This window comes from Vanessa cardui, chromosome 26 (assembly GCF_905220365.1).
Source record: "Vanessa cardui chromosome 26, ilVanCard2.1, whole genome shotgun sequence".
Taxonomy (NCBI): Eukaryota; Metazoa; Arthropoda; class Insecta; order Lepidoptera; family Nymphalidae; genus Vanessa; species Vanessa cardui.
Genome location: NC_061148.1, coordinates 6,030,055 through 6,048,639, shown reverse-complemented (window position 1 = coordinate 6,048,639; position 18,585 = coordinate 6,030,055). Strand labels below are relative to the sequence as shown.

Genomic DNA, 18,585 nt, shown 5'->3' with positions numbered 1-18,585 from the left:
TTTCGAAATCGAAGTGTCATTTGCCAATATGGATTTCGAAGAGACGGTGGTTCTCTGTGAACTCGTGAGACTCGGCAGAAAAAGAAAGCGAAGAGAATACTGGGTACTAATTTGTTACCACGCTTTAATTATCACGTGAATGAGAGTGACAAATTTGTCACTAATGCGCGCATAGCTATGAAAAAACGTAAAGACGTTGACAGTTTCGTCACGGGCTTGTTCGCCGGTCGGCGTACACAAATGTAACCCAATTGTCGCGTCGTAACGCACGCACGTTAGAGCGATTCACGGACTTGACAAGAGTGACGAAACAGTCACCGTGACAAAAATCACCGGTGCGCGCTAGCTCTTACTCTTTGACAGAAATAATTAATCAAATCAGTCACGTGATCATATCTGCATGAACATTTGTAAATTGACTGATTTTGTTCTCAAACTGAATTTACGTCATAGATTATTTGAGAGAAGACTAGATGTGAAAAAGAAATAGAATAACGTTTAGTTAAACAACGTAGCAAAATATTATACCATATGATTATTTCACTAAAATAAATAAAAAAGCAAATGAAAGGCATTAAAGAAATAGATAAAATAAATGAAAAAGGGTAAAGCGAAGGATAGTTTGGTTTCAAGCGTCATTCAGAACCTGGTTGCAAACTGTAATTCTGTATCGTGACACCGCGGGGTATGGAACCTTTCCTCGGCGGCCTCGAAGGTTGTTTTTTGGACTTTGACGTCGGCATTTCTTCTTGATTTTCGTCATAGTGCAGACCTTGGGGGGAGGGAGAAACAAAAAGGGTCACACGGGCAAAAAGCTTGTTGAAAATAATATTTTAAAAGGGGTTCGGCGCAACCAAAATAATTAAAAGTAATATACATTTTATTTACAAAGGAAAGCTAACGAATAAGGGAAATTATAATTACATATAAGCATGACAAATTCAAACTAAATTCAAACCATATATCATTCCTTATAATTTCTTAAGAATGATAAATAAATAACATAATGTATAGATATAGTACCACACAACTTAGATGTAGCATCGGCAAAATTCGTAATACCGATCACATCCGAATTGAGTACGGTATCCCAAATTATCATCATTTATTTCTTATGTGAATATGATCTTTACACAAACGTAACATCATATGACCTAATATATTCGTCAATTTGACACGTCGATTTACATTGCACTTGCTTTCTCGAATTGAACTGACGCAAGAATCTATAGCGACGATACGATAGGGAGCTATTTCTATTGGTTGTATAAATCGGTAGTTAAATTTTTTTATTGAATTTGCTCATGCTACATCTAAGTTATTTCGTACTATACATACTACATATAACAATATCTAATTCAATACTGGTACTGTAATAAACAAGTCTACATCACAAGAGACAAGATAACACTTTTCATTTAATTCTCTAAGTAAATTTTTGGGTATGTGTAACGAACCTTTAATATCGTTCATGGTGAACCCACTCCTCATGATCTGGTCAATATGAGCCGGCATCTGCGCTTCAGTCGCTTCCTTCATCAGGATCTGTTGACGCTCTTTTATCTCGACCCAACGACGGGCTTTCTCGGACTCACTGGGATAGTTTGAATAAGCATTTAGTGACAATTAACAGTCTTCGTTACTTGGAATAACTGTTTTAAGACCATCGTAAATTACAGTCTATATTGGAATCAAAATGTTATGCCTCTTATGTCCTTATTAACTGTAGTATAATTGTCCTTCAAACGTCAATCTCATATTTTCTCACAATCTCAAAATTTCACTAAAACAATGTTAACGTAAATGCCATTTATCCACCAGCTACAAAAAGTTAGTTCTCACTGAATAATACTTTGTTTTATGTTATAGGTTGACGAGCATATGCTCGTCAACCTATATGGGCCACCTGATGGTAAGTGGTCACCATCACCCATAGACAATAACGCTGTAAGAAATATTAACTATTCCTTACATCGTCAATGTGTCACCAACCTTGGGAACTAAGATGTTATGTCCCTTGTGCCTGTAGTTACACTGGCTCACTCACCTTTCAAACAGGAACACAACAATACTGAGTACTGTTATTTGTCGGTAAATTAGCTGATATTGGGTGGTAGTTGGTACCTACCCAGACGACCTTGCACAAAGCCCTACCACCAAGTAAAAATACTGCTGACGGTCGAAATGTATTAAAAAACTATAATACTTACTCAATGAACTCCGCTTGGCAAATTACTGGCAAAGATAGACGAAGGAATTCCCAATTTGCTTTTTCCATAGTCTCAAATGTGTTATGAGATATTTTGAGACATGGCGGAGTATCTGAAATCAATACAAATATGGGTATTTTAAATAATAATTCTTGAACCTTATAAGAATAATTTTTTACCATTTATTAAAATATAAAAATTCGATATAAATAAAGTACTCGTAAATATCTAACAATGAAGCTAAGACCTTTTTGGTAATGAAAGTTTGGAGCTTAATTCACTACGCTTGTTTACAGAATGGCATAATTTCAACTGACATGTCCATGGATTTACGACGTTTTCGTCATATAGCACGAAATGTATTATATAAAATAGGCACTTACCGGATCCTGCAGGTATCCTTGTCACATCGATTCTGGTGTCTGCCATTTCATCCGTATTTTCGAATATTGGCTGATCCTTTGTATACCAGTGTGTGACATCCCGTTTCATATTACTAAAAACATCACAATCACAGTAAATTTAACTGTGAAGTGGAAGACTTAGGGCATTGTATGACAGCATTTATAGATATGACAATACTTACACACAGAAAGGCTCGTATCCTTCTTGAAGACCACAAGTTGTAAAATATTTCAGAGAATTTACATCTTGACCATACGAAAGCCTAAAAATCAAACATTCAATACAGCAAAAAAGCAATAATAATAATATGATTAAAAATATTTAAGGAAAATTTCATGATTTGTTTATTTCAAATACAGAATTCTGTTTGTTAAGTTCCCTATCATAAATGCAATTTACCTTGCTTTTTGGCCAACTCCAAGAGTACAAGCAGGTACGAAATTGTCTCCTTGTACATCTGCAAATGTAGTCTCACCACCCAGAGCATCCATCAGTAATTCTCCATTCAGAGAGAAACCTATCACGCAATTGACATAAATATTAAAATTCAAGTACAATTGATTCTGACACAAACATGCTCTTACCTGAAGTTAAAAAGCGAATTTTGTTCCATAGTTACAAACTTGGAAACTTTCTTTAGTTTTATATAGACCCAATTATTTTTTGCGTTAAAAAAAGAAACACCAAAAGGTCTAAGGTTACTAAAGGTTCAAAAATACCTGAACGACCAAGCAAAACAAAAGTGACCAAGACTTGGAATCCCATATTAATATCCAAGATTGAATATCATAGAAAAACACAGGGTATAGTCGGGGTAAGAAAAGGTTCGTCACCCTAAATCTATTTTCGTGTGCTCAGTATGAGCGATAATCTTCTTTACCGATCGAGAGTGACATATTGCGTCGCAATGATTTGATGTTTAGATTTAAAAGGTACTAAGAGTTTAAGACTTAATAAAGGAATGAATTTGAAAACTGAGGAAGGTTTTCTTACTCTGACTGTACATATCATGGAAATACTTTTCTTTATGGATATGGATTTCAAATCTAGTTCACTTTTGATTTCTGAACCTACCAATTTAATACTATAACGAATTCATAACACATTTAAATTAACAAATTGCAACACAAGAAATCAATTATGGCGTTAACTTTACATTTGAACAAGCGATGATTAATTAAGATACTCCATAGGTTTACATTTAGTGATAATCAAGGCAGCAGGCAATTGTTTTCGGAAACAAAAAACGGTTTTCAAATTTGGATTCAATTCCATTTTTAAATTGTTAGTAGCAAATGTGTCAGTGTTGTATATCACAAATTTATTTTCAATAAAAGTGCATCAAATATATGTCACGAAATTAATGAAAATTTAAAAATAATCTATTCAAATAGATTTGCATATTTTTATATGCATCTCGGTCAAACTTAGAACTATCCATAGAGCGTTCAATGGTGTTCTGAGTATCTAATCATGCTTTCGATGGTGCCAAAGTTCATCGATATCAAAATATTATTAATTATAAAAAAAAACTATCTAATTCTGTTTTATTTATAAGCAAAGCGATGTGATCGAATTACATCGGAAGCAGACGTAATCTCGTCGATTAGCTTAGCAGCTATAAAAGCCTGGCGTGAATTTAACAGTGGCAGGAACACATTTACACATTCAATTGAATTATTACTTATATATATCACCGTTGAATTGTAAATACCGTTAGATAGTTATCTATCTCGCGAGATTGTAAACAGCCAAAATATTTTGAACGCTGATTTTACTCATAAAACATCAAAAATCTTCGATTGTTTATGAAATTTCGGTTAGATTAAAGATTTCATAGTTTAAATTTAATTAGTTTTGGTAGATTATAATCTACCGAAAATTAATGTAAGCGATATGTTACGGTTCATTTTATTTACAATTTAACGATGACATATACATACAATGTCAATTATTACGAAATATGATTAAGAATAAACTTTTAAATAATCCATTAGACTAAAGATTAGTCTATAGTGTGTTTAATTAATTTAACGCTTTATCTTTAGAGTCGATAATTATAATAATGTTTTAATTGATAATAATTGCTGATTTAGTTTGTCTATTTTTATTTTCTCTAAAGTTATTTAACATTTATTTAAGAATGAATTATAAACAATGTTCCCGCCACGCCTCTATAAGCAAGCTAAGTGTTGCCAGTCCAAAATTCTCCAGTATTTACTTATCGTCTTGTCAATGAGATCAAGGAATACTCCTACAACGTCCCCCACTGCCCATTGCTTGCCAAACGACTCCGTACTACCGGAGTACACTTTTTCCTCCTTAAAAGTTAAAGTCCCAATTTACATTAAGTTGCAAATGTGTGCAATACTTTTTGTTTCATCTATTTCTTACTTATAATATTCGCTTTTCTTAATGTTTAAAGTTTGTAATGTATTATTGGATCGAGGGTGAAAATAGCAACATTAGGTACACTGGGTAATATATACAGGTAAGTCAAAATACAGAGGAACATAAGGATTGTACTGATACGGTACCACAATACGACAAAATTCGATAATACCACCAACCATAACACACTTTCGGGCTTGTCTGATAAATGCTTCGAATTATTTTATAAAAAAAAAAAACGTTTGGCAAATTTAAGTTTGGAAGAACCATTTCAAAAATATATAAGGGATCGTTGGGCACGAATTAAATCAATCGATGATTCGTGTATTCAATGAATACCATTCAAATATACTGATAGAAGTTAACGTCTAACACAACACAGATACACTAATGTTACGACAGATAACGTAAATATTACAGTTTTAATACAACATCAATATTATTTCATGCGTTCGATATTTAAATTTTGTTACGGATATTCTTTTCCGTTTTTTTAGTTAAGACCATTTATCAGACAAGGATCTGAACTTCCTAGTAACTCACTAATCGTTTGATCGGGAACGTCTAAGAAGCAAGCGACAATGTCACCGATTTTCAACTGCTGGCCGAACGTGTCACTGGTTCCACCGTGCCATTTTAAGGACTGTTGTAATCAAACTTTTTGTTGTAATCAAACTTTTTGTTGTTATCAAACTTTTTGTTGTTATCAAACTTTTTGTTGTTATCAAACTTTTTGTTGTAATCAAACTTTTTGTTGTTATCAAACTTTTTAACATTTGATTAACGCTTCGCCAATAATTCTTGGCACTAGATTATATTGAAAAGTCTATTTAAAATTTGAGTATGCAACATTTGTATACGTACGTTATAACCGTCAAAGGCCCAGGAATTTTCGTCTTGTCCCAACATCATACCGGGCGCCATGTCCGCGTGAGCCCACCCGACCTAAAAATATAATAAAAAATTGGCTATATTAAATATTCATTAGTGAAATAAACGAAATACATGAAAGTCTGAAAAAAATTATAATTAGCTATTAATTATATGTATGTATAAAATATTAGTGTTATTTTTAGTTATAATTAGTGTTAAATACTAAAACTTTAATTTCTTTAGACAGCCAGGTGGAAGGAATGTGTCTTAATAGGCTATTTGACTGGTTTTTAAAATACATTTTATATTATTTAGTTGAAGTTAAGGAATCCAGTAAATGTTGATTTTTCTATTTATATAACATATTTGCCGAAAGATATCATATTAAAAATTCCATATTTAAATAGCACGCGAAAACGCTACTTGTACAATATGGCGCTGCAATGGGTTCGGTGACGTCACTTTCCTGTATTTTAATCTGTGGTTCATATAGTAGGCACGCAAGGTTAACAAGGAAGTGACTTAATTATAAGCCCGTCTAATCAGGAGCGCTTTTTGTGTCACGTGACAAACGTTTAAAAAGAATGCATTTTTATTTATGGATTTTTGAATAAATTAAGTATTATTTTCAACTTTTGTTAATAAATAATCATTCTTAAACTCACAATATATGCTGATTACAATAATTGACAGTTTATTTTTCGCAATGTCAAATAGCCATAGCTATGTACACCACTTTACCAGGTTCGATTCCCAGCCGAGTCAATGTAGAACAGTTCATTACTTTTCTGTTTTTTTTTATGTTTTTTGGTTCTGGGTGTTTGTAGTACCGTTGTTACTTCTAATTTTCATGACACTTTAGATACATTGGGATCAGAGTAATGTATGTGATGTTGTCAATATTTATTTATTATTATTTATTTCAATAAACATGTTTGTTATGATTAAATATTCTATATTACTTACCCTCATAGGGCCGGCAGTGAGGATTTCAAATTCGAAATACCATTTTCCCGAACTGACCGCGTAGTTTTTCTCAGCTCTGTATGTTCTGAAATCTGCTTGTTTCTGCTTTGATGCTTCAGCTAATAAAGCTGCAAAAGATATTTTAGCTTTTAATAATACTTTATAAATATCCGGCTCGAAGGATCAGCTTGGAAATATATTTTTTTAATTGTATTTTTATAAAATTGAACAACACCAGTTTATTTATTTTTTTGTTTAATAGTAATCGTTATTATTTTATTTATAAAAAATACACAAAATCAATATCATTTAAGATAGTATGGAAATTTATTTTGACGATATTTATGATTGATTTAACCATGGTAGTAGGGCTTTGTGCAAACCCGCCTGGGTAGGTATGGTATACCCACTCATCAGTTATTCGACCACCAGAGCAGTACTCAGTATTGTTGTATTCTGGTTTGAAGGGTGAGTAAATTCTGGTTTGAAGGGTGAGTGAGCCAGTTTGACTAGATACATGGAACATAACACCTTAGCTCCCAAGATTTGTGGCGAATTGGCGATGTAAGGAATGATTAATATTTCTTACAGCGCTGTTATCAGTAGATAGTGGTGACCATTTACCAGCAGGGGGACCATTTGCTCGTCCAGCTATCTATGTCATAAAAAAAGCTGTACACATACCTTCGTGTTGTTCTCCAGTCGGTGGATCGAGGTTGTATCCGTAAACGAGAAGAGTTCGAACGGTTTCAGATGCAGTATCTCTGTTTGCTTTTTTAATTGCATCGTCGACTTTCGGATAGGGTACGAGATGTGGTGATCTGTGCATGTCTGAATCCTGAAGATTAATATTCGATTATTTAAACTTGTAAAATGAAATCTTTTAAAAAATTAAGTGCTTCGAACATGTGATGTAAAAGTAACAGCCTGTAAATTTCCCACTGATGGGATAAGGCCTCTTCTTCCATTAGGGAGAGGGTTTGGAACATATTCCAACACGCTGTTCCAATGCGGGTTGGTGGAATGCAAATATGGCAGAATTTCGATGAATTTAGACACATACAGGTTTCCTCACGATGTTTTCCTTCGCCGCCGAGCACGAGGTGAATTATAAACACAAATTAAGCACATTTATATAATGGTGCTTGCCTGGGTTTGAACTCGTAATCATCGGTTAAGATGCACGTGTTCTAAACATAGAATGGTAAAAGGATATGTTCTTCTCTTGATTCTTCTGTGTGGTATTCCAGACACAGCTAGCTGTGACCCTCACACCTAATAAATACAGCAAATATTAAATGTGAGAGTCACAGCAGTTGGATCTAGAACTTTCTCGATGATCTCGACTCTATCTACGAAAGCACTAAGGCGGAAAAATAAATTATTAATATGTGATTTCATGAAAGATACGACTCTTTGATATGGGCTACTGTTCATGGTATTTAGTCAACATGCTGCCACCTTTAGGATACAATTTTTTTTAATGATTTGCCAATACTAAGACTACTAAATTAAATAAACAAATATACAATATAACATAATACTTTATAGTGTTGCGTGATAACCAAAAAAAATAGGCAGGAGATATTATAGTGCACAAATCTGTGCACACTCTCGCTTGTATTAAAATGTTTATTGAATAATGTTAACTTTTAATTAATAATGACATTAATTTATTTGACATGCTTAATATTTTATTAATCTAAATAATTTTAAACTATTTCTTAAGATATTATTATTTAGACACATTTCATCAACTTGCAAAAATATGCAGCATTTGTTGACTTATAAATTAAATGTTATATCGAATTTGGTACCAAATTTCGAGGCGGTTTTCAGAAACAAAATCGGTGTTTAAAATTTAGCTTGAATTAATTAAAATCTACCTCATTGAGACCGTAGGTCCAGCCCTGCTGAATACGTTCTCTGGCCCATAGGTTGTGCGTGTTTTCAGCCAGTTGGTCCACGAGCTCGTCCATCTTCGGTGTCAGGGTAACAGCACTTAGATCCAGCGGAGCTGGTTTGTAGCCGTTTGACTAAGAAGAAACCATTTAATTTCAGTTTTTTTGTAAAATAACGAGTAAGGTCATATCATTATTTCAACATCACAATTAATATCATTATAACAACTGAAACAGATCTGAAAAATCTGAAAATATAATTGATCTTAAATGAGATGATAGGAAATATCCACTTACTTGCATAAACGGTTCGTTTGGAAGACGGACGTTACGAATACGCGCCGGTGGTTTGTCCAAGCTTATGTAGTAGCCCAGAGCGAGGATTGTCCTGAATAAAAAAACAAACAAATAATTGATACCACTGAGAATAATCCTAATCATATTATTAAGGACACTTGCAAATTTATTGATTATGTTTAGTAAATCATAAGAACAATCCTAATCACATTATTTAAGATGCCTATAATCACATTATTAAAAATGTATCATGCAACAAACAACAACAACAAAACGCATTAAATATCCCACAGCTGGGCCAAGGCCTCTCCATTTGAGGAGACCATATTCACATGTGGCAGAATTTCTATGAAATTAGACAAATTCAGGTTTCCGCACGATGTTTTCCTTCACCGCCGAGCATGCGATGAATTATGAACATAAATTATGCCTGGGTTTGAACCCGCAATCATCGGTTAAGATGCACGCGTTCTAACCACTGGGCCATCACGGCTCTATAATGCATGATCAATAGTATGTAGAGTAATAAGTATCAGGTTCCAGTGGAAGGTTCGTACTTGAGGGTCTGTACGGCGAGTTGCACGTCGTAGCGCTTCTCTGCGGGCGGCAGGCGCTCGAAGGGCACGAGGCACGGGTGCACGCGCCGCGAGTCGTCGCGCGCCGCGCCGTAACTCCAGCCAGCCTCGATCTGCGCACACCGACATCTCGACACGCACGCACACACACACACACACACGCGCACACACATACATACACACACACGCGCGCGCGCAACGCTAACGGACGCACGTGTGACCTTTCTTTAGGTATTGATGGTGTATTCGTCCTGACCGATTTCGTCCTAATCTTAAGGCAGATCAACTAAGCTGGGCTTACTTTTTTTATGGTATAGATTAGCGGACGAGCATATGGGCCACCTAATGGTAAGTGGTCACCATCACCCATAGACAATGACGCTGTAAGAAATATTAACTATTCCTTACATCGTCAATGTGCCACCAACCTTGGGAACTAAAATGTTACGTCCCTTGTGCCTGTAGTTACACTGGCTCACTCACCCTTGAAACCGGAACACAACAATACTGAGTACTGTTATTTGGTGGTAGAATAACTGATGAGTGGGTAGTACCTACCCAGACGGACTTGCACAAAGCCCTACCACCAAGGAAAAGTACTATAGTGCATTAGTGTGTGTGCAAACACAGGTGAACTGCATTTTATTCGCTCTCATTATCCAATGAGAGGGATGATCCGACTCGAGACACCGGACGACACTAAGGATCGTTTGAAAGAAAACTCAGTAAGTTTTTATGGGCATGACCAGCGGACAGGCCAAGACGTTGTCAAAGTTCATTATCTATATGAGATTGTATGTAAATTCAAATGAATATATCAAACAAGTAATATTGAACCTATCCTAATTCTATCATGATCAAAATGACATCATTGTACTACTCGATCTGTTAAAATCTTGAGTCAGTCGCAAATAAACAACGTTTAAGTGAACACATATCGTGGTTTTCTTTAAAAACATGATCGTCCTGCAAGCTAATATCAACCTTAACACCAAAACAGGTATCTATCTCATATTTATTAAAATGTACGCATTATTTTTAGGTTTACGGTACAGTTAGATAAACGGGCGAATGGCCCAACTTAATGGTTAGCGCCACCTACAGACATTACAGCTGTAAGAAATGATGAACATTCCTTATATTGCACCATCGACCTTGGAAGATGTTATGTCCCTTGTGCAGTTACAATTCTAAATAGAATAGAATAATAGGGTAGAATATCCGATGTTTAGGTGGTAGCTACTCAGAAGAACTTGCACAGAGCCCACTAAGCACCACTTACCTTATTCATCGCCCACATTTCGTGAATATTCTCAGCGAGCTTGTCTCTGATTTGTTCGATGTAAGTTGGCAATGTTATCTGGAAAATGAATTAATTTTAAGTTCTCTTCATAAATTAACATATTATTTCAATACTATTTCTAAGAGAATTCTTGTCATTTCAGATTTTTTTTTTTCTAGTGTTTCTATACCTTTCTCGATACGAGTTACATAGTTACAGTATTCTAACTTTTACTTACAATTTTGACCATTTAAAGTTGCGGTAATTTGGAAATAATCAATCATATATAAATTACACACAATTGCTTTAGAGTATTAATATTAATTTTGAATAAAATGAATTTATTGCTCAATGAAATACCCCAAATAAATCATCATATGATTTAATTAAATCTTTAATCTTTACTGAATGAAGGGTACTAATAATAGTCTGATATCTAGCTTTTTAAGATATGTTGCATAATATGCATATTCTGCAAAATGAAGTTTATAAATACTTACTAAAGCAGTATCAACAGGTGTGGGCACGAAAGCCGTATCATCTTGAACAAGCGGTGGCCCCGCGAGCGCCCTCTTGGCCAAGTTTCCGAAATAGAAACAGGGTTCAAGATTCAGTATCTGTTGGGGCAGCAGCGATTCTACTAGAGGAGAGTATCCTTCAGGAGCTGCGTATCGAAGGCGTCCATGTTCACCGCCGAGGAGGAATCGACAACTAGAAGAAAATGGGAATATTATCTGTGGCATAAAAACAAAAGCGGGCGATATGACCAAGTTCCATAGGAGCACAGCTTGTTATGATATGAGTGTCAATTTAGCTGTACTTTAAAGATTGACTTTTTAACCAAATAAAATCAAAATAAATTTTATTCAAGTAGGCTTTTATAAGCACTTTTGAATCTTCATTTTACAATTAAGTGAAGCTACCACCGGTTCGGAAAGTAGATTCTACCGAGAAGAACAGGCAAGAAAGTCAGTAGTTACTCTTTTTCAACATTTAAAAAGTACAATCATATTAGTTAAATACAATTATATATGTATGTATGTAATGTATCCTGCCTGGAAGTCAACAAGTATTAATTCCACGCTTTTTTATCATCTATAAAATCTTGTATCGAATAATATGCTTTTTCTACCAAGGTATTTTTTACAATCGATTTGAATTTACGAAATGGCAAAGTTAAAAATTTCTGCGGAATTTTATAATTTTTTTTTTAACGTTAAATAATATAATCAAGTAGACCTTCAAGTCTATAAATAGAAGCATATAAGTCATCAGATGACATAATTTGATTTACTAGTAGAAGATGTATCCTTACCTCAACTTGCTGGAACAGCTGATGACGGGGAAGAACATGCCTTCCAAGTTGAAATTGGTAAAAGAACCCGTGACCCTTATCCCGTTAAACATAAAGTTGATGAGCGGAATGGTCAAGTCGAGCGCGCATCCGATGACGTCACCTAAAATATTAATGAATTATTTACGTCTGTTTTAAAAATAATAAACCAGGAACATTTTAATTGACATTTTTTATATGATATAGGTAACTGGACAAGCAAATGGACCACCTGATAGAATTTGTCACGACTGCCCATAGATAATATACGTTACGTTGCGATATAAAATATATTACCCATTCCTTATATCGCCAATGTGCCACTAACCTCGGGAATTAAGATGTTATATTCCTAGTTCCATATCTAAGCTAATATTGAAGGAGTTCTTTTTTCGCGTTTGATCAAGAGATGAGGAGGTCAAATAAAGTTTACCTTTCCGAATAAATGGTTCTTCCGCGTGAGTTCTATTAACGGGCGTTTTTCTACCTCCGGACCAGAGGAAAGCTCCATCAAAACCGTACGAGGAAAGATCATCTCCCACTCCATTACCGCCCCACTTTTCACCGCCTCCCGGATACGGGACATACCTAGGAAAGATAGGTATATTCTTTGTCAGATTTTTTTTTTTTTTAAATATAAGACAAAGTTCAGCTTATATCAGAGTAGAACTGGCTGAAAATACTTCTTACCCAGTAGTATTGGCCCATCCGATTCTCAAATGCGGCATCATGTGGGTAGTTTTCTCAATATGGTCCATGGTCACTTCGAAGTACCACTTCTGATACACCGCTGATCCTTCAACTCGGCCCACGAAAATGTTAGGACGCACACTAAAAACAACAAAAATTGACAAATATGTTACAAAAATATATACTAAAAGAATATTGTTCTCTTTTTCTTTGACATAAGTTTTATCTTCACAGGAAGAGTTTTCTCAATATCTCTCATTTTGATAACGAATTTTTATTAATTAAAATCTGCCTACAAAATCGCATTTTTCATTAATCAAATTTATTTATGTTACTGAATTTGTAAGAACCTGTCGTTTATGAAACAGATCAGATCCTTCAATGTATATAAAAAAGGCCTGCAGTTATATTCCGTTAGAAGTGACTTCCAACAGCCATACGCTAATTTGATGAGCGTAGAATAGGTACACATAATAAAGTATTATAATTATTATAAATATCAAGTATCCCTGACTGGCTTAACTCTGAAACTTTAGACGTTTAGACGTTTTAGAATAAAAAATAAAATTTGTAGAATAGCCAGGCGCTTTTGAAAAATGTGATTACAATGAATGAGGATTACATTTTTAAACATTTACCTCGACACGTGGTCCACAAGCTGAGTTTGCAAGAGCAGATTCTTCCCAGGCAGGAGATAGTCACAGATGTTGTTTTGCGAAGACCTAACAGCGACGCCGTTACCGACGCAGAGGGAACACAGTACATCCAGAACTTTCGGGTCTCGACCGTGCTTCTCCAGAAGCGATATGATGACTTTGATGTGTTCATCCTGGAAAAATTTATCATCAGATATATGTTTTGAGGTACCAATCATTTACTACAATTTTGCCAATCGTTTCATAAATATTTATCTATCTTTTTAACTCATTCAAAAAAAATCTACTGAAACATTTTTGTAGATAGTTCAGCTATCGTAATTGATATGCTCATTTATACTGGCATACAAGCACAAGCATAAGCATCGCTGACTGGTAATGATGACGAGATGGTACCACTGATAAAAACTAGTATGGAAAAGAGCTAGTTCAAGCTGAACATTTCTAGCAAAATGAATGGAAAGTCTCGCCTCTATGTTTCGGCCATTCCACGCCTCGGTTCATGGTTGAATAAAATGGAATTGATTATTGTAAAAGTAAAAGAAATATTCCGTCAATTAATAATAAACATTTATTATTTGCCTATTTTCTCAAAGAGTGGGAAGGAGTCTATAAATAACTAACATACAACAACAGCCTGTAAATTCCCTCTGCTGGGCTAAAGGCCTCATCTCCCTTTGAGGAGAAGATTTTGGAACATATTCCACCACGCTGTTCAAATGCGGGTTGGTGGAATGCACATGTGGCAGAATTTCTATGAAATTTGTCACATGCAGGTTTCCTCACGATGTTTTCCTTCACCGATAAAGACAAATTAAGCACATGAAACAGCGGTGCTTGCCTGGGTTTGAACCCGCAATCATCGGTTAAGATGCACGAGTTCTAACCACTGGGCCATCTCGACTCTAACATAATTATAAGCTATTCCAGGGGAAATAGGACAAAACGTAAACAAACATTAGATCTACATATTTGATGCGATTTGCTTATAATAAACATCATTTATAAAATCTACTTATCCACTTCAATTTTACTTTAATTTGATAGCTAAATTCCAATAACAGTTTCGTCGATGTTTAAAAAAGAATATCACAGATTAATTAAGGTCTTGTCCAAAGATATCGCATCAATTTGTTGTTAAATATTTATTTGGCTTTTCTTCTCTTATAGTTGAAATAGAGTATAGATGTGGAAGTGAAAGGGTAATATCTCTTATCCAAATAAAAGATATCCTCAAACTGTTAGCGTGTCGAGAATCAAGCAAGAAAGTAGAGTGAAGTTTTAACTTTATCTTCTTTATTAACTCTACCAACAAAGAACATATATGAAAATTTAAAGAATGTATTTAATGGTAGTACAAATACTATAATTGTGTTTGCATATATACAAATACTCTTTTAAAGCGTACTTATCAAAATAGCTTTAAATTTACTCAATCTAAGTTATTAATAAGAAATGTAAATGATATGTAAATGACTTCTAAATCTTGTATTATAATATTAAAAGTCTTCACACTCACCCTCATCATGTTCAAAGCTTCAGGCGAGTCGATGAGCACACAGTGCAGTACATCCAGCATTCCGGTTCCCTCACCAGAAGCCTGGGAGCCGAGTCTCGAGAACAGCCAATTCAGACGGTTGGAATTGGCGAATTGGGCACAATTAGTGTGATTACCTTTGATTATCGCGGCTGTGGAGAGAAACGTACATTATTCAATGAATCAATCAATCAATCAAAATAAACTTTATACAAACAGGCTTTTACAAGAACTTTTGAATCGTTATTTTACAATTAAGTGAACCTACCAGCGGTTCGGAAAGTAAATTCTACTGAGAAGAACCGGTTAGAAACTCAGTAGTTACTATTTTTATCATTGAAAAAATACAAAGTCATGTTAGTTAATACAATTATTTAAATTAATATATCCTGCTTGGAAGTCAACAGGTATTAACTCCACGCTTTTTTATCATCTATAAAATCTTGTATTGAATAATATGCTTTTTTACCAATGTATTTTTTAAAAACGATTTGAATTTACGAAACGGCAAAGTTAAAAATGTCTGCGGAATTTTATTATAGAGACGGATTCCTTGGCCCAAGAAGGATTTATATTTGGTGTACTTACAGTAATAGTGTAATACTCTGCTATGAAGAGAGAGAACTTACATTGTACTAAATGAACTTAGAGTTATAGAGTAATACTCTTTTTATTTGTAGATAAGTAGACAAAGACGCCATTGATGATGAAGGTAATTCCTAAACGAGATCATTTCAATCACTACCATTCTACACAAATAGAATCAGATTATATTTTAAAGCAAGTGTTCAATTATATTAAAACAGTCTAGTGCTCTTTCACACAACAATCAAAAACTAATATGCAGTACAGTAAATGTAAATATTTAAATCAAGAAAACCAAAGGTAATTGAGCGGGTCATATTATACAACACAAGTGTGCGCACAAACACAAGTATTATATTAATATACAATACATTATATAATTATGTATTGTATATTTACAGTCATAATCTAATGGTACCAAAATTGCTAAGAGAATGATCTTAGACGCGTAACCAACTTTACTGGCTCAAAGGCAGTAAAGTACAATTAATACGAAATTTAATCATCTATACTAATATTTTAAATGTGTAAGTAACTTTGTTTATCTGTCGGTCTGTCTGTCGCTCTTTAACACATGACCCTAAACCGCGAGCGAAGCCGTAGGCGGCTACTAGCTCTAATATATTTTAATCATATTATTTTTTTTCGTTCACTATCAAAACCTATACTTATTAAGTACTTTTAGTAAAGAGTTCTTCTAAAATTACTTACCCAAAAGTTGGTACAAATACACAGATATCATATCCCAGCTTTGTCCAGATTCGTCTCCAGCGAGGAAACCAGCAAGGAAGCCCTGAGACGTGATCACATTGATCTTGTCGATCGCTTCCAGGATCAAGTTCAGGATGCCTTCCTCTTGAAACAGATCCTGGCGATTGCGGAGAGCGCGGAACTTGTTTTGTTTCTCTTCGTGCTCTGTGACATAAGCCAGAACAAGTCATATATGTGTACATATATACTTCTTTTATACTTACTATTATTATAAATAAGGTTTCATATGTTGGCATACATGAATATACTCTAAAGCACCGCACATATTAGAGTAACACTGATCATTATTTCAAGTTCTAAATTTCCTTCCAACTTGCTACTGAGAAGATCTTGGTAGAAATATTCGATATTTTTATAGCCCAATTTGGGGATTCCTTCTCTATAGCTCCTAAAGTACGAGGCTACTAGCAATATGTACAAATTTTCCATTGCTGGGTTAAGGCCTCCTTTCCCTTTGAGGAGAAGGCTAAGAGCATATTTCACCACGGTGCTCCTCCTACGCGTGTTGGTAGATTGACATATGATAGAATTCCATTTAAATGAGACACATGAAGGTTTCCACACGATGTTTTCCTTCACCACCGGGCACGAAATGAATTACAATTAGGCACATGAAATTTTAGCAGTGCTTGCCTGGGTTTGAGCAATAATTGGTCAAGTTGTACGAGTTCTACCCAGTGGGAAAATCGGTACCAAGCTACTAGGAAAACGGGACATTATTTGTCATACATAGATATTATTAAAATTGAACTCACCCATATCTTCGTCTGGTTGTGCGAAGTAATTGATCAGATCTTCCAAACACATCACCATTTCTCCTAGATTGACAGATGCGAAGAACATCGAATGACGTCGGTTCTCTTGTAACGTTTCAAGGCCACTGCGAATGAGTTTTTTAATTTAATGAGCTGGAAAATGCTAATACCTAACTTTTTACAATTATTCTACATTTAAAATTTAGAACAACACTTGAATATGTTTATTAAAAACAATGATAAAATTATTATCATTCAGAAGGAACTGAACTCTTGATGTGCCTAAAATAATAGTAAGTTTGGGGTAAGAAAAGTTTCGTCGCCTTAAGATCTATTTTCGTGTGATCAGTATGATCGATAATCAAGATATCATATGTAATTTGAATTTGGAATGACTAATTACGCCATTAAAAAGATTTCATGTTGATATAAAACTAGACGTAGTCCAAAGATGTTACACTATTTTGAACCAAGTTATCATACTAGGTATCTTTAATTTTGTATGCAGTGCTTTAATTTCAAAAGAAAGAGTATACGAGTTGATAAATTTTGAATGAATTTGAAGGTTACGAAGGTTTGTACAAGGGCGATAAGTTTATTAGTGAGTAATACTAAATACTTACTTAATAAACTTGGTGAATAGTGATGAACACTTCCTAATGACTCTGGCTGTGCGCGATTCTTCTTCTTGTGACCTTGAGAAGTCCAGACCGTCATCCATTTTACCTTCCTCGTGCAGAATGGCTTGTTTCTCTTCAACTTTGCCGAGCCCCTTTTTCTTTGTTTCATATGACTGCTCAATGGAAATATAACCAAGTATTATTGTAGACATATAAAAAATATACAAGTATAATCAGACAAGCGTCTGATTTTCGTTCGTTTAGTTTCTGATGGATTGGTTAACCAGGTAAATGTAACCAGTAACCAAACGAGGGATACTTCACCTAGCTCATTCTGGAATAGGCTATTTGACTGGTTTTTAAAATCCATTTTATATTTTTAAGTAGAGGTTAAAGAACCCAGTAAAAGTTGATTTTTTTATTTCTAGTACATATTTGCCGAAAAATATCATATTAAAAATTACATGTTTAAATAGCGCGCGAAAACGCTACTTGGACAATATGGCGCTGCAATGGGTTCGGTGACGTCACTTTTCTGAATTTTAATCTGTGGTACATATAGTAGAAAAGCAAGGTTTACAATAAAGTGACTTCATCAACAAGCCCGGCCAATCAGGAGCGTTTTGTGTCACGTGACAAACGTTTGAAAAAATGCATTTTTATTTATTGATTTTTGAATAAATTAAGTATTATTTTCAAGTTTCGTTACTAAATAACCATTTTTAAACTCATAATATA

General features: G+C 34.5%; 1 protein-coding gene across 1 annotated transcript in view; it reads right to left on the bottom strand.

Moving 5' to 3' along the window:
* Positions 1-18,585, bottom strand: part of LOC124540688 (ryanodine receptor) — a 154,455-nt gene that overhangs the window by 71,466 nt on the left and 64,404 nt on the right. The window contains exons 12-34 of the mRNA XM_047118358.1: positions 17,851-18,020; positions 17,228-17,352; positions 16,413-16,616; positions 15,099-15,268; positions 13,562-13,752; positions 12,924-13,064; positions 12,667-12,821; positions 12,216-12,357; positions 11,401-11,611; positions 10,901-10,978; positions 9,601-9,731; positions 9,044-9,134; positions 8,732-8,881; positions 7,530-7,683; positions 6,846-6,973; positions 5,871-5,951; positions 4,837-4,936; positions 3,015-3,132; positions 2,797-2,877; positions 2,594-2,706; positions 2,211-2,322; positions 1,458-1,594; positions 647-772 (exon numbers count right to left, since the gene is read on the bottom strand). Of these exons, the coding sequence (XP_046974314.1) occupies positions 647-772; positions 1,458-1,594; positions 2,211-2,322; positions 2,594-2,706; positions 2,797-2,877; positions 3,015-3,132; positions 4,837-4,936; positions 5,871-5,951; positions 6,846-6,973; positions 7,530-7,683; positions 8,732-8,881; positions 9,044-9,134; positions 9,601-9,731; positions 10,901-10,978; positions 11,401-11,611; positions 12,216-12,357; positions 12,667-12,821; positions 12,924-13,064; positions 13,562-13,752; positions 15,099-15,268; positions 16,413-16,616; positions 17,228-17,352; positions 17,851-18,020 (3,109 nt within the window). The remainder of the gene's footprint in view (positions 1-646; positions 773-1,457; positions 1,595-2,210; positions 2,323-2,593; positions 2,707-2,796; positions 2,878-3,014; positions 3,133-4,836; positions 4,937-5,870; positions 5,952-6,845; positions 6,974-7,529; positions 7,684-8,731; positions 8,882-9,043; positions 9,135-9,600; positions 9,732-10,900; positions 10,979-11,400; positions 11,612-12,215; positions 12,358-12,666; positions 12,822-12,923; positions 13,065-13,561; positions 13,753-15,098; positions 15,269-16,412; positions 16,617-17,227; positions 17,353-17,850; positions 18,021-18,585) is intronic.